This window comes from Ilyonectria robusta (genome assembly GCF_021365365.1).
Source record: "Ilyonectria robusta strain PMI_751 chromosome Unknown BGZ61scaffold_14, whole genome shotgun sequence".
In the NCBI taxonomy this organism is placed as follows: domain Eukaryota; kingdom Fungi; phylum Ascomycota; class Sordariomycetes; order Hypocreales; family Nectriaceae; genus Ilyonectria; species Ilyonectria robusta.
In genome coordinates this window covers 153,351-175,571 of record NW_025764448.1, presented here as the reverse complement: position 1 = coordinate 175,571, position 22,221 = coordinate 153,351, and the positions used below count along the sequence as shown (strand labels likewise).

General features: G+C 52.2%; 6 protein-coding genes across 6 annotated transcripts; 3 read left to right on the top strand and 3 right to left on the bottom strand.

The window, feature by feature from the left end:
* Positions 1-1,085: 1,085 nt before the first annotated feature.
* On the bottom strand, positions 1,086-5,249 carry BGZ61DRAFT_519284 (glyoxal oxidase N-terminus-domain-containing protein; the record flags this gene model as incomplete). Its single annotated transcript, XM_046252393.1, has 4 exons — positions 4,932-5,249; positions 4,688-4,868; positions 1,835-4,622; positions 1,086-1,772 (listed from the first exon to the last, which is right to left on the bottom strand). Exons 1-4 carry the CDS (start codon positions 5,194-5,196, stop codon positions 1,086-1,088), a joined length of 3,921 nt encoding a protein of 1,306 aa, XP_046102191.1. The 5' UTR covers positions 5,197-5,249.
* A 1,632-nt stretch (positions 5,250-6,881) lies between these two features.
* Positions 6,882-9,922, bottom strand: BGZ61DRAFT_454829 (concanavalin A-like lectin/glucanase domain-containing protein). Its single transcript, XM_046246287.1, has 7 exons — positions 9,473-9,922; positions 9,280-9,411; positions 9,115-9,167; positions 8,980-9,053; positions 8,223-8,865; positions 7,705-7,892; positions 6,882-7,442 (listed from the first exon to the last, which is right to left on the bottom strand). Exons 1-7 carry the CDS (start codon positions 9,657-9,659, stop codon positions 7,286-7,288), a joined length of 1,434 nt encoding a protein of 477 aa, XP_046102190.1. The 5' UTR covers positions 9,660-9,922; the 3' UTR covers positions 6,882-7,285.
* Positions 9,923-11,437: 1,515 nt separating this feature from the next.
* On the top strand, positions 11,438-11,822 carry BGZ61DRAFT_454828 (uncharacterized protein). Its single transcript, XM_046246286.1, has one exon. It carries the CDS (start codon positions 11,517-11,519, stop codon positions 11,760-11,762), a length of 246 nt encoding a protein of 81 aa, XP_046102189.1. The 5' UTR covers positions 11,438-11,516; the 3' UTR covers positions 11,763-11,822.
* On the top strand, positions 11,805-16,061 carry BGZ61DRAFT_423386 (glycosyl transferase family group 2-domain-containing protein). Its single transcript, XM_046243563.1, has 10 exons — positions 11,805-12,310; positions 12,540-12,980; positions 13,109-13,369; positions 13,443-13,490; positions 13,543-13,578; positions 13,635-13,719; positions 13,784-13,871; positions 13,928-14,956; positions 15,010-15,116; positions 15,173-16,061. The coding sequence occupies exons 1-10, from the start codon at positions 12,080-12,082 to the stop codon at positions 15,727-15,729; spliced, it is 2,883 nt and encodes a 960-aa protein (XP_046102188.1). The 5' UTR covers positions 11,805-12,079; the 3' UTR covers positions 15,730-16,061.
* A 598-nt stretch (positions 16,062-16,659) lies between these two features.
* Positions 16,660-19,352, bottom strand: BGZ61DRAFT_495278 (uncharacterized protein; the record flags this gene model as incomplete). Its single annotated transcript, XM_046250856.1, has 5 exons — positions 16,660-16,977; positions 17,038-17,637; positions 17,697-18,415; positions 18,478-18,698; positions 19,114-19,352. The coding sequence occupies 5 exons, from the start codon at positions 19,350-19,352 to the stop codon at positions 16,660-16,662; spliced, it is 2,097 nt and encodes a 698-aa protein (XP_046102187.1).
* Positions 19,353-21,138: 1,786 nt separating this feature from the next.
* Positions 21,139-21,477, top strand: BGZ61DRAFT_534180 (uncharacterized protein; the record flags this gene model as incomplete). The annotated part of the gene is made up of 1 exon (XM_046254113.1): positions 21,139-21,477. The coding sequence occupies one exon, from the start codon at positions 21,139-21,141 to the stop codon at positions 21,475-21,477; it is 339 nt and encodes a 112-aa protein (XP_046102186.1).
* Positions 21,478-22,221: the final 744 nt, after the last annotated feature.

Sequence of the window (22,221 nt, the reverse complement as noted above, 5' to 3'; positions counted from 1 at the left end):
CATTCCCTTTCCCTGCTGACCGCTATTGCACAATTCCATGTCAGTAGCGTGTGGGAAGGAAGGCAACCACCCAAGCGAAGCAATAATGACAGGAAGAATGGCATTTCCGCTGGGAAGCAAATCAGTTAGATTGGATCTTCGCGGATAAAACAATATCTCTCCACTTAAATATAGTCGACCGACTTTTATCTCGCATCTAGTTCTCCTTAATGTCAACCCGTACATGTTGTGAAACGCCTTACCCTATACACATTAGGTTAGAATTGAAGTAAAAGTTGTGGTTTAAAATCGGGTGCAGAACATGATTAAAAACATGGAAGCGTAAATAAGTTATTTATTGAATGTGTGCAGTTGCGTGATCTCTTTTCTCTATCCCTGCCTTTTAGATGAATTCTAATAATCATTTGAGTTGCTTCCTTTTTTTTTTGGCTTTTCAGTCCGTAAGCGAGACGAGACGACTCGATCACTACACCATGAGTTATGCGAACTTAACCTTGATGAATTCTACTTGTACCCCCCTAAAATATTGAGCGATTTCTGGTTCGGTTTTTTTATAATTTTTTCATTTTGGAAATCATCCCCGTCGTCGTCATATTCACTCTCCCCAAACATTGCTGGGACACTCTCATATAGCTTGTGAGTTCGTCTACGATTTGGCTTTGAAAACGTGCATAAGCACTTCAAATGTCGCAGTGACAATGCGTGGGCAGTGTGAGCTGGTTAGAAACATCGAAATTCCTGCTTTACATCTCGAAGAGATGTTCTCTCACCCGGTAGGTGATGCTGCAGCACGACTGTAGTATAGTCGCCCTGGAAATCAAATTGCATGACACCGATTCTGTTGTGGCAAGGAGTAGACATAGCATATGTTTTAAATGAAAACCATTCAATGTCACAAACACAAGCAAATGGGAGAAGTGGTGCGGATTACAAATAAATATAATATTACGGATTAGTCTGGTGTGTGAGTAGAGAACGTAATATGAACCGGCTATCCGGTCATCTGTAATCTCAGGGGAAATATGTGCTTCGCTCTTCAACTATATGCGTCGTCTCTCTTCATCCACGACCCTTCATCGGCGACCCTAAACTCCAGGAGTAGTGAAGCCCGGCAAGTTGGGCCAGTTGCCCAGCGAAGCCGGGTCGCCACCAATGCGGACCCAGGTGGCGTGCGACGGCGTGGGACCGTCGAGGATGAACATCTGGTACCACGACGGGGGGCTTACGAAGCCATTGGGCGGCGCCGTGACGGTGCAGGTATTGCCAGAGCAAGAGAAGGCTGGGAACAGCGTGCGTTGGCCCATGGTGACGCCGTGGGTAGACCCAATAGAAGCCATGAGGGAGACGCGCATATTGGAAGCGCCCTCAGCCAGTGTCGAGGTCAACGTGAAGCTGTAGGTGCCGCCGTACGCCCAGTCACGATCAGTGATGGAAAACTCAGGCTGTGCGGCACCTGACAGCAGGTAGTCGGGCCAGAAGTACTCAAGGCGATGCTCCTGGGGGTGCTTGCCCTGGTCCTGTGGGTCAGAGCCCGAGATCAGCACCTTGCCATCGCTGAGGAGAACACCCTCGGAGTGGTACATGCGGGCAATGGTGGTGTTGGCCAAGACTGTCATGCGGTGGCCGAGGGGCTGCGAAGGGTCGTACATGACGGCGTTGAGGTTGGAGTTATCAGCCAGACCGAAGCCACCACGGCCAACCTTGGCACCGTTGACCATGAGGTAGCGGCCGTCAGGGAGAGCTACCATGGTGGGCATGACACGCTTTGAAGGCTGTTGAAAGTTAGCATATGCAAGGTAGAAGGTGACTAGAAACACCAGGGAGATTATCTTACCATTCTCTCAATGGTCCACTCGGCTCCAGGGACCTCAGGCTGCATGATGACACAGTTGTCGAGAGCGTTGTTTCCAGGCTCAGCAGTAGTACCACCGCATACCAGAACGGTCAGAGGATCTGTGAAGGGGGCCGTTTGGGGCATAATCATCATGGTGCCTTGCAGGGGATAGTTGCGGCCAGTCAAGGGATTGTCGACGGCGCCGGGCATGTCAGGCAACTTCCGGATGGACTGGAAGGTGGTCTGAGAGATGATGCGCGTCTCGTTGAACTGGGCAAAGAAGATATCGCCAGTCGGCAGGATGGCCATGAAGGGGTATGAGTTGCGGCGGTTGATGGTATCGGCATGGGCGAGGTAGTCGAGGTAAGTAGACTCAGTGACACCCGCAGGATGAGGAAGAACCTCACACGATGGCACCATGGGCGCGTCAGAGCCAGACTCGCCACCCATAGCGAGCAACGAGCCGTTGGACAGAATGATGGCCGTAGGATACCAGCGGGGATCAAAGAGGCGCAGGATTGTGTAGTCCTCCTCCCAGTTGTTGGTGCCGTTGTCCACACCCTGCGGGGAGTCGGGAGTGAAGAAACGGATACCGTAGACAGACTCGGCCGACCAGCCACCGATATTGATCATACGGCCGGCTTTGTCGGGCAGGGTGAAAGAGGCCGCGCAGAAAACATCAGTCTTGAGAGCGAGCTCACGGTATGTGTTGGTGGAGTAGTCGAACTCAAAGGAGCCTTCTGTGTTGTCCAGAGACGTTCCGTGCTTCTCAACGAAGACGACCTTGTTGTTGATGCCAACAGAGGAGATCAAGGGCACGATGGGTGACGTTGAGAAGAAGTCATACTCGCCCGCAGCATTGCCAGATGCGTAATGGAACGTGTTGAGCGAATCACCCGTCCATTCGTAGTAGCTGATGTGGTTGCCGGCACCGCACGTGTAGTTGCGGTCGCCAGGGCAGGGCATGCTGCAGAACGAGTCCGACTTGAAGACATCACCGCGAGCCTCGACGGCGAGAAGATCACCACAGACGCACTGGCGACCGTACTCGACGCCGCCGGCCGAGTAGCCGAACTTCTGGCAGCGCTTGAGACAGAGCTCGACCGTCATCTTGCTGCTGGCGTAGTTGGGGGCGTCCTCCCAGAGCCACTCGAGGACGTAGGGGTTGTTGTTGTCAAAGACGCAGCCCTTGTACTCCCAATCTCCAGGCAGGTCGGTGTCCTTGACCACGGGCACCGGGAAGATGGTGAAGTCGCCCTTGGAGTAGAGGGACAGACGGTTGCCGGCACCGCACATTTGGGTGTTGTCGCCGGAGCAGGCCATGTTGCAGTCCGACTCTTCAGCCTTTTTGGCGCCGTTGTTCAGCGCGTTGCCGCAGTAGCACTCCTCCGAGTACTCCATGCCGGCAATGTTGAAGCCGTTGGCGATGCATGTGGCGATGCACTTCTCGGGCGTGTTGCTGGACGAGGGAAATCCCGGAGCGCCGTCCATGGCACGGCCGGGAGGGTCAACATAGCAGCCCTTGTACGCCCAGCCGCTAGGCAGGCCGGAGACGCTGGCAGCTTCTGACGAGGTTGAGGACACGGCAGAGGTAGTAGACTCAGCAGTAGTAGACTCAGCAGTAGTAGACTCAGCAGTAGTAGACTCGGCAGTAGTAGACTCAGCAGTGGTAGTAGACTCAGCAGTGGTGGTCTCGCCAGCAGTGGTAGTAGACTCAGTCTCACTAGCAGTGGTAGTCTCGCCAGCAGTAGTAGTGGACTCAGCAGTGGTAGTATCACCAGCAGTAGTAGTAGACTCAGCAGTGGTAGACTCAGTCTCGCTAGCAGTGGTAGTCTCGCCAGCAGTAGTCGTAGACTCAGCAGTGGTGGTAGACTCAGCAGTAGTCGTAGACTCGGCAGTGGTAGTCTCGCCAGCAGTAGTAGTGGACTCAGCAGTGGTAGTATCACCAGCAGTAGTAGTAGACTCAGCAGTGGTAGACTCAGTCTCGCTAGCAGTGGTAGTCTCGCCAGCAGTAGTCGTAGACTCAGCAGTGGTGGTAGACTCAGCAGTAGTCGTAGACTCGGCAGTGGTAGTCTCGCCAGCAGTAGTAGTAGACTCGGCAGTGGTAGTAGACTCAGTAGTAGTAGTAGTCTCAGCCTCACTAGCAGTAGTGGTAGACTCAGCAGTGGTAGTAGACTTAGTCTCACTTGCAGTGGTGGTAGAATCAGTCTCACTAGCAGTGGTAGTCTCCCCAGCAGTAGTAGTAGACTCTGCAGTGGTGGTGGACTCAGCCTCGCTAGTAGTGGTAGTATCACCAGCAGTAGTGGTAGACTGAGTCTCGCTGGCAGTGGTAGTATCACCAACAGTGGTAGTGGACTCGGTCTCACCAGCACTGGTAGTGGACGTCTCATCTGAAGATGAAGTGACAGATCCCGTGACTATCGTCGTAAAGGACGAAGCCACAGAGCTCGAGATGGCGGTGGAGGAGTCCACCGCGGTGGAAGAGTCCACCGGGGAAGGGCTATCAGAGGACACAGGTGATTCTCCACCCAGACTCCAGGCATCGAGGCGGTTGGGGCCACCACAGGTCTGGGTCTTATTTCCATTGCACCCCATGGTGCAGCCGTCAGCTAGATCACCACCGCCATTCTCATACTCGTTGCCGCACCAGCACTCGCCAGCGTACTCAGTGCCGGCCAGGGTGAAGCCATTGTCGTCACAAGCGGCGACGCACCGCTGGTTGGTCATGGAACTGGCACCTCCTGATAACCAGACTTGGCTGGTCAGAACGCGGCCAGTAGATCCCTCCCTGCAGCCCAGGTTAGCTCATACACGGACATGACAGATGCTGCAATCAGAACGGAGATCACGTACTCGATGCAGCCGAGATAGGTCCAGCCCTTGATGGAGGGAGGCACCTCGGGAGCAGGTACAGCAGGCCCCTTGAAGACAGTCAACCTGTCCCCAGCGCCGCAGGGCTGATCGGCGTCGCCAGAACAAGGCATGCTGCAGTCCGAGTCGTCCACCTTGTTGGTGGGCGCCTTGTTTCCACACCCTGCAAGGCGCGATAGTCAGTCCTCGGGCTCATAAGCTTTGGGTCTGGTGGGTCGTCACTTACAGCACTCGGCCGTGTACTCCATGCCGGCGTAGGCGAAGCCAGACTCATCGCAGAAGTCGACACACGTCTCAGCCGTCAAGCCGTCGATATCATAGTGGACGGCACCACCAAGGACGCGTTTGTCAGCGCTATCAACGAAGCATCCGAGGTAGCTCCATGCAGTCTTGGGAGTCTGCGGCGGCGTCAAGTCCCTGCGGAGAATGACACTGGCCGAAGTCAAGTGAAGGAACGCTGCAGCGAGTGCAGCACACCGAGTGACGGCCATCTGAAACCAAGCGCCAAGAAATGTTGATGACCAGAACGAATGTACTGTGAGAGGCTAAAGGCCTTTGCGTGATTTCCTACAAGGAGTAGAGGAGGGAAACCCTGGTGGCTCGAAACCTGCACCTTATATCTCTTAGTTACACAGAGACGACCAGTCATCCCAACCTCCCCTTCCCCCGACCACGGCCCGCCTCTGTCCAATAGTTCCAGTCGACTCATCGCTGAACACCGACCAAGGCTGATGAGAGCAGGACTAAAGCCGAACCATGGTTGCCATCATGCGATCCGACGGGGGCCTTGGCCAAGCTGGGGTGAAGCTGAACAGCCCCGTGGGGATTGCAAAAACAATAGTCGTATTCCAAGCAAGCCTTGCAATCTCCACGGTGCTGCCGTACGGTGAGAGTCTGGCGCACGCTGCCGTCTGCCGGCCTTGGAGGGTAGCCAGGCGTCGGGGACGGCAGCAGAGCGTCTAGCTTGGCCATGCAGCTCTCCGAGATAACGAAGCAACCAACCATGAGGGCGTAACTCGGCGAGCGTTGGGTTAGCCCCTGAGCGCCATCCCGGGTGGCGCACAGCTCAGGACAGGGGTTCGAAGGATTGCCTGGCCACGCTCGTGGCTGTCAGCCTGCAGGTGTTTAGCTGAGGGTGCATCCAGACCGCTGCGGTACCGCGGGCACAAGTATAGCCGAATTGGGCTGGCGGTTCCAGGTCGAGACAGTGTTGGCTTGTGCCAAGGCTCACACTATCGACAGGTTGATGACGAAAAGGGACGCGAACAGCACGTGTGAATTTATGTTGGGAGCTGATTCTTGTAATTGTTTGACACGATTGCCCCTATGGGAAAGCGTCTACATCACAAGCGTGTATATCAGAAGCGTGTCCATCAGAAGCTTTGTGCAATTAGTCAACATGGTCGCCGAATACGAGAATGAGCAAACATCAGAAGCTTCTCGGCACAAACAGCATCTGCACGAACTTTTCAATATCAATTGCAGTGCCGATCCTTGCCAATCTCTCTTAGACTCTTACACATGCCACGCTTTCCCGCGGCTAGGGCATCAACAGCCTAGCGTCCTCGGGTAGATCAAAGCACCCACACAGAAATTGGCGTGGCATTTAGGGAGCAAATACTCGGCGGCTTCAGTGACGCGTTGAGCTCCCTAATCTTTAGCCTTAAAAATAGACGACAAGCCAAGGAAAGACGGAGAGCAATAGTGCAAGTAAGTACAGCACAGGGGGGCTAGATCCAGATGCGCCACGTCCATATCGGAAGGTGACACTAGAGACGCACTCGTCATTGGCATCCATACGCAGCTGTGCCAAGCGAAGGCGAGGTAGATAACAAGAGAGTGCATACTGCATAGTACAGGCATCTGCATAGTACAGGCATCTGCATAGTACAGGCATCTGCATAGTACAGGCATCTGCATAGTCCAGGCAACTGCACAGTCCAAGGCACATTGTGCATTGTGACGTGTTGGGGGTAACACTAGATCCGCGGCCTGGTGCATCGGCCATCACTCATCACATCTTATGCCGATGCAAGATTTCTCGTATGGGAATCTACGCCGTCCTTATCGGCATGCATGGATGCACTTGGACGGAGGAGGGACAAAAGATCCCGGACCGTTTGAGACGGAGGGAGCACGATACGGCATGTCAGACACGTTGAGCAAGGAGGGTCAGTGACGGCATTAGTATATCTTCTACAGGCTACTACAGAGTAAGCTCCCAGTATGAGAAATATAAAACAGAGCACTACCAAAGCGACCCGACGCCGTAGCCCGATTCCAGTCTAGAGAATGATCCCAGCTGCCAACCAACAGCAGCTCCACCGAAACACACACATTAGAGGATGTTAATCCCGGCAGGGTAGCATTGTTTCCCCTGTCGGTCCCCACTCGGTGTGCGTGATAACAGTTCCCCGGTACTAAGGTTCTGTTGGGGGGCGTTTCTAATTCGGCGCGATGCATTGGTGCGCGCGCACTCAAAAGTAAAAAAGAAGCAGAAGAAGAAGAAGCAGCAGCAGCAGAGAACGGGAGGCAACAGCACAAGCAGAGGCGGAAAAGAGCGCAGTCTAGGACCGTCGCTTAGCACTTTCCCTCCTGCCACATCTTGACCGACTTGATGACCATGCCACGCTCCTCCTTGGGACCCCAGCTCGGCAGCCAAGTCGAGTTGGACTTCCAAAAGTCCCGCATGGGCGTCTCGCTGTTGTCGGCCCAGGGTTTACCACCCACGGCGTCGCTGCGGTAGAAGATCAGCGTTAGCAACGGGCATCGACGGGACGAACGGTACTAAGAGAGGGACTAGGAGGAAACAACGGGGAATTAAGTGAAAATCGTGAGCTTGGGAGAGAACAAGGCTGGCCGGCCAGGGGAAACGGGCAAACGTGGGGGGGCGGACAAGCCCAGCTCATCTCGTCAGTGGGGGGGGGGGGGGGAGGGGGGGGAGTGGGTGTGCCCGAGACTTTGTGTGAGTGGGCCAACAAGCATCTATTTAGACTTACGGGAACCAGCCATTCGTGGAACCGACGGCGACGTTTAGGATGAGGAAAAAGGACTGGTCGAAGGGCGTGTTGGCGCGGCCGGTGCTGCTCCAGGGATCGACAGGCACGGAGCCGTTGACGGACGAGCCGGCGAACTCGCCGTACGTCCACAGGTTTTTGTTCTTGGTGAAGTCGAAGAAGATGACTTGCTGGAGATTGACGGCTGGGATTAGCGCAGTTCTCTTCAAATTACAGGGTGGAAAGGGGAGTGTTAGTTAGCTGGAAAACGAGGGTGGAACGCCCAGCCGCATCGTCGCCCGGAAGCGAGCCGCATCGTGACCCGGCTCCAAGCTAATCGCCACCAGCCCGCTCGTAGCGTAGCCTTATGGAACCAGGCGAAGCACAGACGCGGCTGGCGGGAAGTTGTCGTGGGGGGCAAAATGGAAGAGGTCTGGGGAAGAAAGAGGAGCTCGCGCTAGAAGCAGAGAGAGAGAGAGACATGGCCGCTCTCTACAACACCACGAGATATCGAGACTCACCCGAAGACGCCCATCCAGCGTGGTAAACAGATACTTCTCGCTCCACTCCAGCCCGTACGTGTGGAACTTCTCGCTGTAGCGCACCCGCTTGCCGCCCCATTCGCCGTAGCTCCTCCGCCAGCGATCGTTGACCGAGGCGGTGCCCCAGTGAAGGGCCGAGGAGACCAGGTTGTCGCCCATGTCGTAGCTGCGCGCATCGTTGCCGCGGCTCTCGGCGATGTCGATCTCGCCCGACTTGGGCCAGTCGCCGTAGACGTTGTCCTGCGGCATCATCCAGATGGCCGGCCACAGCCAGTCGCCCTTGGGCATGCGCGCCGTCACCTCGACGCGGCCGTAGCGGATCGTCTTCTTGCCCTTGGTGTTGAGCCGCGCCGACCGCACCGGGTTGATGATCTGGCCCTTGGTCGTGTTGCTGACGGCCGCGCAGGGGTATCGCGCGTCCAGGTCGTCCATCTGCGTCTCCGTCGCGGTGCATTTGCCGTCGGCGCGGCCATCCGTCGTCAGGTTGACTGTGTGGCCGTTGACCAGCTCGTCGTAGGTGATGTCGGTGCTCTCGAGCGTCATGGTCGGCACAATGTGCAGGCCCTCCGCATCGACGTACGAATTGGCCTTGTCCTTGGTGGTCCAGTCAAAGGAACCGGTGCTGCATCGTCATCGTCAGCCCTGCTACTCGCGACCAGGGGGATGGAGTACCCGAGATAAGTTCCAGGGAATAATCCCCGTCAATAACCGATCAAAGGGGGGCGATGCAACGTACCCGAATCCATTCATCTGCACCTCGTAGTTCCAGTTGTCCATGTTCTCGAAGCGATCGTCCATAATCAGGCAGTACTGCGACACTCGGTTAGCCAAGGTTTTGGGTGTAAGTGGCATTGCCTTGGATGGCACTCACATCAGGGTTGGGGATGTTGCGGGTGGCATTCCAACAAAGGTATCCGCCGATGCCTGGTTCGAGGTCAATGGTCAGCGTATGATTCGGATAGATTGGCAGGGAGAATGGCAAGGAAATGGGCAGAGAGGTGATAACAGAAGGGCCAAGCAGATGATGGGAACCCACCGAGACCGATGCCGATGGCCGTGTAGAAGATGATGCTGTCCCAGTTGACCTGCTTCTTCCCCGTGTTGAGCCACGGCTTCTCGAAATCGCCAACGAGTCGGCTGCTCTTGAAGCGCCGACGCGGCCCTGCGACTGGTTTGTGTCAGTTCAAAGTCAACACCAGCGAATCCTGCCTCGTGCGCATTCAACGTACCCTCATACGTGGAAGCATTCCGTATAAACGTCGCTCGCCGAGACGTCAGAGAGGGCGCAACTGGTGTCGCGGCGATGGGAGTTGCAAAGGGGTTCTCGGGCGACTCATTACCCGGTGTTCCCAAGGGATTCACCGATGTCGAGGCGGCTTCCTCGACCGTGTAGTTGGCCGTCCTTGAGGATTCCATTGTCCAAGCGGGTAGCAGTCAATGTGTGAAGCCTCGACGTGCCCAAGAGCCGGATGCCAAGCGAGAAGACTCTTGACTTGGTCCCAGGACGTCGTGATGATATGGAAACGCTGCTCCGCTCTGAACGGCCTTGTTCTCGGAATCCAAACAAAGCTGGAGCTAGGCTGGGTCTCGAAACATTCAAGGATGACAACACTAGCTAGGGTCGAGATATCAAGGTGGTCGAGACCTTGATATGGCGCCTGAGAAACCGGCTGAAATGCAGCCATGTATGACATGGCAATGGATCTATTGAATGCTATCTCCTCGATGCCGTGATTTGAATGCCGCCTGGAGTCATGGACCGAGATACCGCCTCGCCGAAACCCCGGTCGACTGGGAACAGGGATTCGGGCTGTGGGATGCCCAGCCACGAGGGATTGTGTACAAGACGACGAGGTACAAGCCGACAAGGTACCAGACTTCGGCAGTACTCCAACGGCCTCCAGGCATCCAGACCAGGTCCGGAAGGCCAGGATCATCTGTCATCGAGATACGGATACACCAATGCGTCCAGCCGAGGGCCAGCCTATCTGTGCATGCAAGTGGCGTGCATGCATTTGCAGGGGACCGTTGGACGCGCTGAGGCTCTGATAATGGAGTCAACGACTCCATCCCGGTCAGCGTAAGCATCTTTTTAGCGTACGCAGCAACTCAAAAGCCATTTGGGTGGATCCTGCAGCACGTTCAGAGCAGTACGACGTAGTATTCCGTTGTGGCTTTAGGCTGCGTGGGCTCCAGCCAAGACGACAGCTCGAAGTTGAGTGCGCATGGTTGCATTGCGCTCCCCTGGTTCATGCGCCGCTAAGCCGCAAGCCGTAAAGCACGCGGCGGCCACATCGCCACCATCTTTTTATAAACAGGCGCCACAACTGCGTTGCCGAGTTGTTGGTGGAAGTTGACCTGATAGTGCTCCGTTGTTGAGGCTCTTGGCAGCGCATCGCGAGATAGGCGACTACGACGCATACTCCCAGGTCTCGGTTTAGGACGCCCTCCGATTGGGCGTAGCGCTGCCAGGGTCCGTCCTGACGGGCGCGTTTCGCATGCGAGACTAGGGAAGCGCCCGTCATCGAGTGCCGGAGACGAGATATTGTGTCTTCCGAAGGCGAGATAGAGCAATCGTCCGGTGGCTGGTTGGTCGAGTCCCACGTTGAGCTCTCGCACACTCCCATTGTCTAAAGTCGCCGAGGCCAACGCAAGCTGCCCCTGGCTATCATGGATCCCCTAATGCACCGTCAGCTGTGCCAAGGTCAATAAAGCTTTTCTCCTAGACAGGGGACATATGGCGCGGATCTCGGCACAAACAGGCTCCATTGAGGAGCCCGGCAGTTGCCATTTTCCCTCTCAAGGCGGCCCTGGCCTTATCGATCTTGCGGACTGGGTCCAGGAGATTCCGCAGTCGTACACTGCCCGTGGGGTCTCGGGTAGATCCACTGCGGGCAGGGCAGCTTAAGCCTTGTCTCAACTCAGGAACAGGCTGCTATCAACATGGGATTCTTAATACCGATCGAAGCTGGGTCTGGTGTACAGTCAGCGGCCTAAACACCGCCAACGCGGCAGAAAAGAAACCGGGAAAACCCAACTCCCTATCCATCGTCTGGTTGGTGGCTGTTTCTCGAGCCGCCAAACACAACAGCAACACACCATGATTGGCCATGTCGTATACGGTATCGGATTGACGCTCTCTGCAACCTCCTCTGCAAACCCCTTGCTAGTTACCTGCACCAACGGCCGCACCAGCTGGCTTGACCATGTCCTCCTGGGCGGCCTAGCGTTGGGATTATCGACGCGGCCCTACGTATTGATAAAAACTGCAGCATGATTGTCTCCATCTGGCTGCTGACGGCAGGACCGCCACGGGGCCTCGATGGTCCCGAACCTTGGTTCAGCTGGCAACTAACCAGCTTCCCTATCTGGTGGCGGTTGCTGAGTTGTCAGGTCGAGGCGGCGTTTGCGTGCCAGCCTCGGCCGTGTCAGCTCTCCGACCTCACCGTAACCCCTGGGCAAATTTCCACACCTCCACCAGCCGCTCTGGGCAATCTAGAGCCTTGCCAGGTTGGCTGAGAGGAGGCCGGTCCATCACAATGCAGGCTGCCGACCCGGACACGAGCTCCTTCGAGGCCCGAACAAGGCGTAATCCCCCTCAGGCTCACCAAACTTGGACACGCATCTGGAACACGGTCCGACGAGTAACTTTCATAACATGGCCTAGGGTCGTTCGCCCTCTGCCTCCCCTCTTGGCCTGATTAACTTGACTTGATTTCCGTCTTCTTCCCAAGGCCTTCCCCCTTTCCTCCCCCGAGGCAGATCTTCAGGTTTGTGTGGAAAAGGATTCCTGCGTGCAAGCTTTCCCTGCGAGCAAGCCCCCATCCTCTCCAACAATGGCCTCCGAGAAGATGCGCTCTCGCTTCCGCGAGTCGATTACGTCTATGCCTGCCACGCCTTCTGCCGATGCGCAGACTCTGAAGAAGCTTGAGGGTGATTTTCCTTCAGTCCTTTCTCCTCAGTCCCCCGAGCGGCCTCTGAGAGGATACCCTCCATCACGGTCTGGTCACAGCTCCTTTTCAGGGACGCCTGTGATGAATCCTCCCGATGCAAAGGAGCCGGCACTGGTGAGTCCTTTGACACATGTCTATCTCGCTTCACTCACCCCATGCACTGCCCACGCAGAGTGACCACGTTGAGGGTTACCCTGCCACTCTTGTCTTCCTTCCTTACTGGGGCACCCCAATTGTTTCATGACTCTACCCTGACTTTATCTCCTTCACCCCTGCCCATGCATCTGTCTGCAACTGTGACGAGCTTGCAGCTCTCATGACGGAAAAATCTAACAGGGCTTAGGTTGCCAAATACCTCGCCCGTCGAGCAACCCTGCTCGGCTGGTTTGAGGAACCTGCCGCGGCCGCCATTACCAGTGGCTGGTCTTCTACCTGCGTTGCGCTGAAGAAGCCTGACGGCACTTATGCCTATGCACCAGATGACCCAAGCCCTGACCTGGTGGCTGCTGTCGCCCGCCTGGAAGAGAATGCCGTCGTGTCCATGGCCTCGGAGGTGACCAACACCGTCCTTGACACCATCACGCCTGACCAGGCGAGCCTGCTCGTGGAAAGTACCGGCGCCCGCATTCCCATTGTTCCCAGCTTGGCCGACGTCCGTCAGTCGCTTGTGCACTCGACCAGCTCATGCATCGTCGTCCAGGAGCGCTGCGTGCTCATCTGGTCCAACGTACCAAACACGGTTATCAATGTAGCACACAACGTTGAGAAGCAGCTACTCGGCTTTGTAAGTCGCGGTTGAACCCGTCCCTCCATCTCACTAGCAAGACAAACCAACCGCATTTGGCAACGTCTTGGGGGCCAATATTTTAAGAAAAAGCGTCATAAGGAAGGGGCTGACTCGTGATTGGACAGATTGTTGGCCCTTCAATGCCCCGCGGATTGCTTGCTCAAACCGAGGAGCAGTCAATTGACGGCCTTCCTACGCCTGTCCGTGGTGCTATTGACGAGAAGAATTCGGTCTACCAACTCGCCATCAAGGTCGAGGAGGGCGAGGACGCAGATGAGGACCTCGAGGGTAATCCGCCTGTGCGGCCTGCCCTGAGGGTGCACTCGTTCCGAATTGGTATCGTCATGATCTTGGTCATTCTCACGCAGAGCATGGGTGTTTCCAAAGTGAGTTGATTATGATTAAATCCAATCATAAAACCTGCCAGAAACAAGGCGCGCTAATCGACAATCACTACAGCTTCTGCATGAATTCACTTGGGACGGCGATTACAAGCGATTCATCTTGGTGAGTTGTATTGGTGCTGTGACGCTGTTTGAAAAAACTGACCCCAAAATAGGTTGTCGTTATCCCACCTCTCTGCCTCCTGTCACTGGTAAGTGTTTCTTCCTATCCAGACTAGAAATTCGCAATTGCTGACTGACTGATTAGTTCTTCTTCATTGTCGTTGTCAGCAGTGTCTTTCAGCTGCTTCTCCCGGCCGGCATGTGTTTGAGAAACTCGAGATACCATTCTGGTGAGTAGCGCAGGCTGTCGCCCTTTATAGCAGGAACTTGGAGCTGATCTTATGTGTGCCATAGCTGTCAAGCCCAATCGCAAGCGCTACGTCAACTATGAGCTGCCGCACATCACCGTGCAGATGCCCGTATACAAGGAGGGTCTTCGCGGGTAAGTGGATTTATAACACACACATGATTTGAAATTCTCTAACTCCAATCGAATAGTGTCGTTGTCCCAACTATGGTCTCTGTCATGGCTGCTATCCAGTACTACGAGAACCAGGGTGGCACTGCATCTGTCTTCATCAATGACGACGGCATGCAGTGCATCCAGCCTGAGCTGGCCGCAGCCCGTAAGCAATACTACCGCGAGAATGGCATTGGATATTGCGCACGCATGCCCACCATGAAGACCGCAAAGGGTGGCGGCTTCCTCTCGTGGTTCAAGCGATCTCCCCCCGTTGACCCCGAGGTGGACAACCAGGATGAGAGCGAGCTCAGCCCGCAAGGTCGCGCCAACAAGCTTGGCTTCGTGCGCAAGGGCAAGTTCAAGAAAGCCAGCAACATGAACTATTGCCTTGCCTTCTCCAACCGCGTCGAGGACGAGCTGCACCGCTTGACGGAGCTCGAGTGCACCAACCGCAACTGCACCTATGAGGAACTATCTGCCGAGGACGACGATGCACTCTATGAAGTGGCCCTGCAGAACATGCTCGACGCTGACGAGGGCAAGACTTGGGCTGAGGGCAACATCCGCATGGGCGAGATCATCCTCATTATCGACTGCGACACCCGCGTCCCCATTGATTGTCTTCTCTATGGCGCTCTCGAGATGCATGAAAGCCCCGAGGTCGCCATTCTGCAGCACGGCTCAGGTGTCATGCAAGTTGCCCACAACATCTTCGAGAACGGCATCACCTACTTCACAAACATTGTCTACACGGCCATCAAGTACGGTGTTGGCACCGGTGATGTCGCTCCCTTCGTCGGCCACAACGCCTTCTTGCGCTGGAAAGCCATCCAGAGCGTTGCCTTTGTCGATCCCTCCGACGGCATCACCAAATGGTGGTCTGACTCGCATGTGTCCGAAGACTTCGACATTAGTCTGCGCATCCAGGTAGCCGGCATGGATTGTCGTCTGGCTACCTACCATAACGGCGGCTTCGAAGAGGGTGTCTCGCTGACTGTCTACGACGAGCTGAACCGTTGGGAAAAGTACGCCTACGGGTGCAACGAGCTTGTCTTCCATCCCTTGTAAGTTCTTCGATATGCCAGAGCCCTGATACGTGACTAAATGCATTGTGCAGCTACCAATGGCCCTACAAGGGCCCCGTCACGAGGCTGTTCCTCCGCTTCCTCTGGAGCAGCATGCCAGTTTCCAGCAAGGTTTCCATCATTGCTTATATCTTTACCTGTAAGTGCAATTCTCCTATTCTAACTCCTCGGGGCTCACGAAGCTGACTATTGCAGATTACGCCATCGCTGCCGGTATGCTGCTTACCGTCGTCAACTATGTGCTTGTTGGCTTGTTCTTCATGGAGCTCGACCACTTCTATACTCCTTCATGGGGTATCTGGGTGTCTCTCCTGGTCGTCTTCAATGGTGTCGCCTCCATATCCTTCAGTATGACGCGTCACCGGCTCAAGGAGAGGTCGTTCTGGGTCACCATCCTCGAGACCGTCAAGTGGTTACCGTTCCTGCTCCTATTCTTTGGTGGCATTAGCATCAACTGTGCCAAGGCACTATTGTGTCACGCCTTCTCCGTCAACATTGAGTGGGCTTCCACCTCCAAGGAGCTTGGCCCCACGGGTATCTATATTGGTCTGAACAAGATGATGCACCGGTTCAAGTACACATTCTTGATCTGCTTCGTTATCGCTGGAGGCATGATCTACATGGCCGTCGGCGCGCCGTGGGGCTGGACCATTGCCCCTGGTCAGTTCTCGACCGGTACCTACGCCATCGTTCCGCTCGCTGTGCAGGTGGCCTGTTCGTTCACTCTCCCTCTGTTCCTCGGCCTGACTTGAGCGGGTGCCCTCAGGAAAAGTTAACGACTTAATAACCTCTGTGCTCTATATGAGCGAAGAGGAAACATGGATGTCGCCGTCCCTAATTCATTCCTTAATGTTCCGCTAGATTCACTTCTCTGCGGATGGCTTGACAGATATACTACGCTATTGGATCGGCGTTTAGAGTTATTGCGTTATTGAGTAGGACTTTTCATGTGGAAACATAAGATTGGATGGAAGTTTACGGTAAATAGTGGGTATTTATATAGACATGGGTATATTTAATAAGAAGCATGGGGGTAATAGACTTTGTGGTCCCAATAGTCAATCCGGATCCTGCCCATTTGGGGGATTAGCGATAGGTGCTAATTCGAATGATGATAGACTCTTCCCATGTGGCACAAATCGAAAACAATGTGAACGGTGACACTAAGGACCAATCTTTTGGCAATGCAAAACCATGTGTCTGTTAAATCCTTCCCCTATTTTATGTTTCTATTTGAAAAGCATTGGTAGACCCGGAGAGTGGGAGAATTCCGAAAGTCAGATTATGAAAGAATATGACAGCGCTCTTGGACATGTCTTGCCTGTAGTCCTGAAGTTGATACAGTAATCAGTGAGAATGAACTGACTTTCTCAAAGTACTAATAATCTATCTAAAGGACATTACAATAAATTTCACACAATGTCAATATCCTACCAAGTGGTAGGTTTGAGCTGCCCATCCTCAACTGAGTTATTTAGACAAATATCTATATAACTGTAGAGATAACAATCCCCGATGAACCTTGCTGTGGGGATTGAGATCTAAGAAGTGGTCCGTTGCTGTAGCCTGCATTAAATGACATCAATTTCACAAAACCCAGCAGAACTATTCAGATAACCACAAAATCTCCCACATCTCAGAAACTCTTCCAATTGTGCCTCTCATCCCTGCTTTTGCTCCCACTATTCATACAATCGCTTCCGATTCAAACCAGTTGAGACCGTGGGCTTGTCATCCTCCTCGTCACCTTCTTCCGAGTTAACCTGCACCACTGAAGGAACCGCCCTCAACGCGACATAGCCATTCTCATCGTCAGGCCGTACATCAGACAGCTCCAGTCGCACGTCTCGCAGCCGTCTTGACCTGTCTGTACCATCGAGGTGCGACCCTCCCGGTGGCAGAGGCACGTACGGGTTGTCCCTGGTCATGGAACTGGCGAAGCCCAAGATGTCTGGTCCCCGGATGAAGGCTTCGAGCACTAGTCCAGAGATGGCGAGTATCTGGAGAACCATCGTAGTGAAGAGCAGGATACCGATCCAAATGCTATTCGCCCGATATACCTCGGGAGATGTTATTCTTGTTCCAATTGTTGTATTCATGAATGGCTGGTCAGTTGTCTGGTTATTCATAAGACCAAGAACGTTGTGTTCAGGGATAGTATCGAATGTGACGTTGGTGTGACCATGAGGGTTGAGTGTAGAGGTCCAAAACGTGTTGAAAGCTGTAGTAATCCGGCTAGAAAAGACTGATGGGAACACTGAAAGGTCGCTTTCTGTCAAAGGCTTGACAACCTCGCCAGAATAAGGGTTGGAACCCTTCATGATGTAGAGGTCAGTGGGGCTCGCTATATATTCGGTCTTCTCATTAGATATAGCAGCCCAATCCGCCAACATAGACTGTGCATCCTCGGCTGAAACAGCTGTGGGCAGTCGGGCAGATGGGCTGTCCAAGCGACGCTGCCTTCTCGCCTCGCAACTTGTCGCCGGATCGCCGGGACCGCAACGAATGGCAGTTTCCAGCAAAATCTCGTGCATAGAACAATTGACAATGTAAAGGTCACCCCCACGCAGTTGCTTTACGTATTGAAACCAGTAGACCTCGGAGTTTTCCTCCCAGTCTTCATTAATAACGTAGAAAGATGCGAATGACGGGTCGATTGCCTGTATCAAAAGGCTCTGGTTTAGGTCAAATCGTCGCGTAACGGATTAAACGTGTCAACAAGGTCGCAGCTAATGTCAAAATATGAGGTTTGGACACTAAAATCGAAGTGGGTTCGGAAGTTTGTTCCCGCGAGTCCCTTGATGCTAATGCCGAGTAGTGACGAATAGAACTCCTTTCCAGATTTCAGATCTGGTTGGCTCACGTTATATAATCGATTGTTTGTTCTGGGTCGTGGCCATTGAGGAATCTTCGGAAGTCCCCAGAGGTCCCTTGGCGAGCCTTTTTGTTCTGGGGACGAAAACAGGCTTGTTGAGTACAATACCTCGGTACTGGGTCGAGACTCTGCGGTAATCCTCCTATCTGCCACTATTGAATAGTACGACATCTGATAAGCTGGATTGGCGTAATAGACAGTACCGTTTGATTCGAAAGAGGTGACACCGTTGTACAGTAACCTTGATGCACTTTGGCCTCCCAGAGGCGACATAGCCCATGTCAGGAGGATAACAGAACCAACAACGGCTTGAGTACGGATAAAAAAGACTCGTTCGAATGCTGCAACAAAGCTCTGACTGCCGAAGATCTGTTCCAGAACGGCCAGTCGGATTCCGCCAGGCTTTTCAAGATACCACCGAGCGAGGGCCTTGTAGAATCGACTGACAATAGCTGCAAAGAGGATAGGGTAGATGGTTGGACTCAGCCGGGTCAATTCGACAACTCTTTGTCCAAACTGGGAGTGCGGCTGGTTATCCAATCTAATAGCAACGAAGGCAAGAGCTGAGAAAAGAAATAGATTAGACCCCAGAATAATAACCAGTGCACGAGGGGGAAAGTATTACCAATGAAACAGAGCGGAAGAAAGGTAAGAACCAGGTCCCAAATCCGGTCCAGGAACCAAGTAATATCTGGGCTATGCAGTCGCTTCGGGCCTCCGTGCCAGTTGACCGGTAGATCAATATGACCAAGGGTATCATCTCGAATGCCGGACTGGGGTTTATCCTGGCTCGGTTCGTATGCCAAAAAGGGAGGGTACGTCGTCTGGCGTAGAGGATGACGTTTGCTCAGCGTTGAGGTAACCCTGCGTTGATATCAGTTCCATGACGTAAACAGTTAGTATCTTAAACGAAAACGTACCTGAATCTCCAAAAAGAAAACCAAGCAAAAGCAACACAATCACGAGAACACTAGCACATATTCCCGCTACCATACCTGGGCCTGGCGTAAATTCACTCGCCCAATCGCTGTCAGAGACATCCACAAATTTGAGTGATTGAGTAGATTCTGGAGCTGGATATGATGCCGAACCAGCCATGCTCTCATAATCAATATCCGGTTCAAGAAAACTTTTGCGGAGAGACTCGTTAACAGGGAGCGTCGCCGCAATAGTTTCGTTCATCGGACACCCAAACTCAAGTCCACACGCCGCAACACGGCAACATCCATAGAAAGACGGCTCAGTATAAATGCATGCGTACTACGCGTGACTGCGAGTGGGATCATCGCAACCCAGAGTGGGTATTTGTCCATAGAGGCTCTGAGAGAAAGCCATCTGCCTCAGCTTGCCTTTGGGACAGACACCTTTCCCACCAACGCAAGGGTCGCTGTTACAACAGCCGACGAATTCGGTTTTTGCATCTTTGCAGATGTAGAACTTGCCCCCTCCCAGGCACCTGAAGCCATAGAACCAGAGGATGTTGCTGTAGTTCACAGTCATTGCGGATGGGGCGGCGCGAAGGAAGTATGGAAATAGTTCGGTGGGCGAATATTCAAGACAGAAGAAGGGGAATTGAGGCGAAAACAAGAAGGGGGACGGAGGGGCTTATAATAAGGCAGGCGTTGGTCAGAGATTTCAAGGGCAGACGCCACCAATATATTAGCCAAACATATTAACCCGATTGTGAGGTCTTGCAGTTGCCTGAATACCATTCTGTTTGTTACATAATATGCATGTCTTACGCAGCTATCAGCGCCTTCTATTGGATTGTAATGCACTTTTAGTCTGATCAATCAGAGTAAGTAGGCGGTATAGGAGTAATTGCGGGTGCTCAGGCTTTAAAACCCACTTCTAGAATAATATATATATAGCTTAATAGATATTAAAAGCTTATTAACTCAAGCTCTATAGTTATATATAAAAGCCTCCCTCTAATTAAAAAACTCTTTACTTATAGTTAACTTTTAGCTTAAAAGCTTTTTATTTATAAATAACTTATAGCTTTTTTTAAGGTTTTTATAGTAATTTTAATAGCTTTAATAATTATATATTATTTTAGTTAATACTATTTAATTTATTTATTTTAGTAATTATATTATTAATTATTATATTTAAATAAAAAATTTTTTAAATTATTATTTATAATTTAATAGTAAAAAAAAAAAAAAAATTAACACCCAACATATTAACTTACCCTAGGGGAAAATACACAAAGAGTCATCGCACAGGCATCTTAGCTGGTTAGCCCGAAGCTGCACCAGATTACGTATATAAGGTCGGATCAATCTGAGGCTTATATCTCCTAATAGGGAAGCATCTTATAAGATAGAATATCGGGTCGGTCGCAGGAAAGTTCGCTGGCAAGGTATCAATGGGGCCTGCAGCAGCCCGATATCTAAGGGAGGTTGAAGACGGAGGTTGGACAGGGAACGGAGTAACAGCAAGAAGGTTCAAATAAATCTCTCAAAAATGAAGGCAATTAATTAATAGACTCCATAGCAGCCTTAAGCCCTTCTGGCCTCTCTAACTTCTAGGAAGAATCTCTAATAAAAGAAAAGATGATGATTTTCCCCAGTGATAGCACTGACCTCCCCTTTTAACCCCATCCGGGTCACCCTAGAGATACCCCAGCTAGCGACTAGCTAGCCCAGGCATCCCTAACTGTCTGTTATAATAATAAGTTTATTTTAAATTTAAATTTACTAACTAAATATAAAATTATATAATATTTTTATTTTAATTTCTATAATATTCTTAAGATATTAAATATATTCTAATATTAATAGGATAATATTATTTAAATTAAAAAGGAATTTAATATAATTAAAATTAAATATTAAATAATATATTAAATAATTATTAAATTTATTATATTAATACAATTAACGACAGTTCTCAACATAGAGACCTAGAAGCCAGGGAAAGGAATAATAGCTTGGATCTCTCGCTTAGATCGTCAATCTCGAGGACTGGAGCTAGGAACGTTCGGACCCCAATTGCTGTCCAGTGCATTCCGAGAGCAGTCTGTAAGCTAGGGAACCAGAACGGAGCAGTATCTTAGCACAATCATTCTGGCAATCCACCAATTCATTCGCAGGGCGCTGGAAGAGGTTTGCGCGGATGTCAGAGTTCGTGAAGAACTGATGTCTAGCATCAAGCCTGCACTCCTAGTTAGGTACCGGTACGGGATGAAAAACGCCATGTCCTTGTTAGAAGGAGGGAAAAGGAACCGTACACCCTCAACCATTACTTCAACAGCAAACTGCAAAAGTCTGGTAGTATCAGAATGAGAAATGCACTCGAAGCCAGTGCTCTCAAAGAAAAGAACCCGGCATTCGGAAACCTCGTCGTCGACCTCCAAATCATTCTATTTGCTGTGAGTAACAGGAGCAACGCGGAGCATACAGCGGAAGACCTTCACGACATCCTTCATGCCTACTGCAAAGTGGCCTGCAAGCGATTCATTGACAATGTCTATCACCAATCGGTAGACCACTTTCTTCTCTCGGGACCCCTGAGCCCTCTGGGAGTTTTCTCTGAACAATGGGTGTTTCGATTGGAGAGCGACAAGCTTATTGCGATCGCGGGAGAGTCCCGTCGGAGTGGGATAAGCGAGAGAGACTGATGAAGATGATTGAGGACTTCGAAGAGGCTGTCAAGATTCTGCGTGGGTGAGATGTGGTTATACGTGGTGCTTTGGGAGATAGACTTGTAAGTTTGTGAGACTAGCAGGTTGAATAGTGGTGTAGAGGAATATGCTCCATTCTTTCCAGTACCTGGTGAACTTCCCTCTTATATTGTGTTATATACCGTGAATATCCTATTGTTATTGACCTTTACGTCTGTTGCAAAAAGACCAACGTCTCCTGCGAGGCTGCATACCCCCTTATATCCTTTGCAACAACGTCACTAGGCCGGAAGAATATGTGGTTGTGAGTAAAGGAGTTATTTAGCTAAACACGACTACTTAATTTTAGGCAGGGCTTACATACAAATTGAAGGTACCTTTTTTCATTTGTTGAGTCAACGACTTTTTGCTTGGCCAGTGACCCGCCATGTCATTTTGCATATGCCTGCACTTCGCCACATCTAACCGACCGAGCGCTCTGGCTCGTGAGGCTGTGCCCAACCTAGCTGTGTGCATAATCAGTTTTCTTTGCTCTTTCCACTGCATGCGCGATTATTGTGCTAGACCCCACCGCTCGGCATATTCACACTCGACATCTTCTACGAGTGGCTGTGATGAGGTGGGGAGCATCTCACTTTCTGCCTTGGCACACTCAAGGGAGAGTGCCTTACCATCGTATTTTGCGTTGTCCCTTGCTCGGCACTCAGCCCGAGAACCATGGCATAGCCCAATGACGCCATC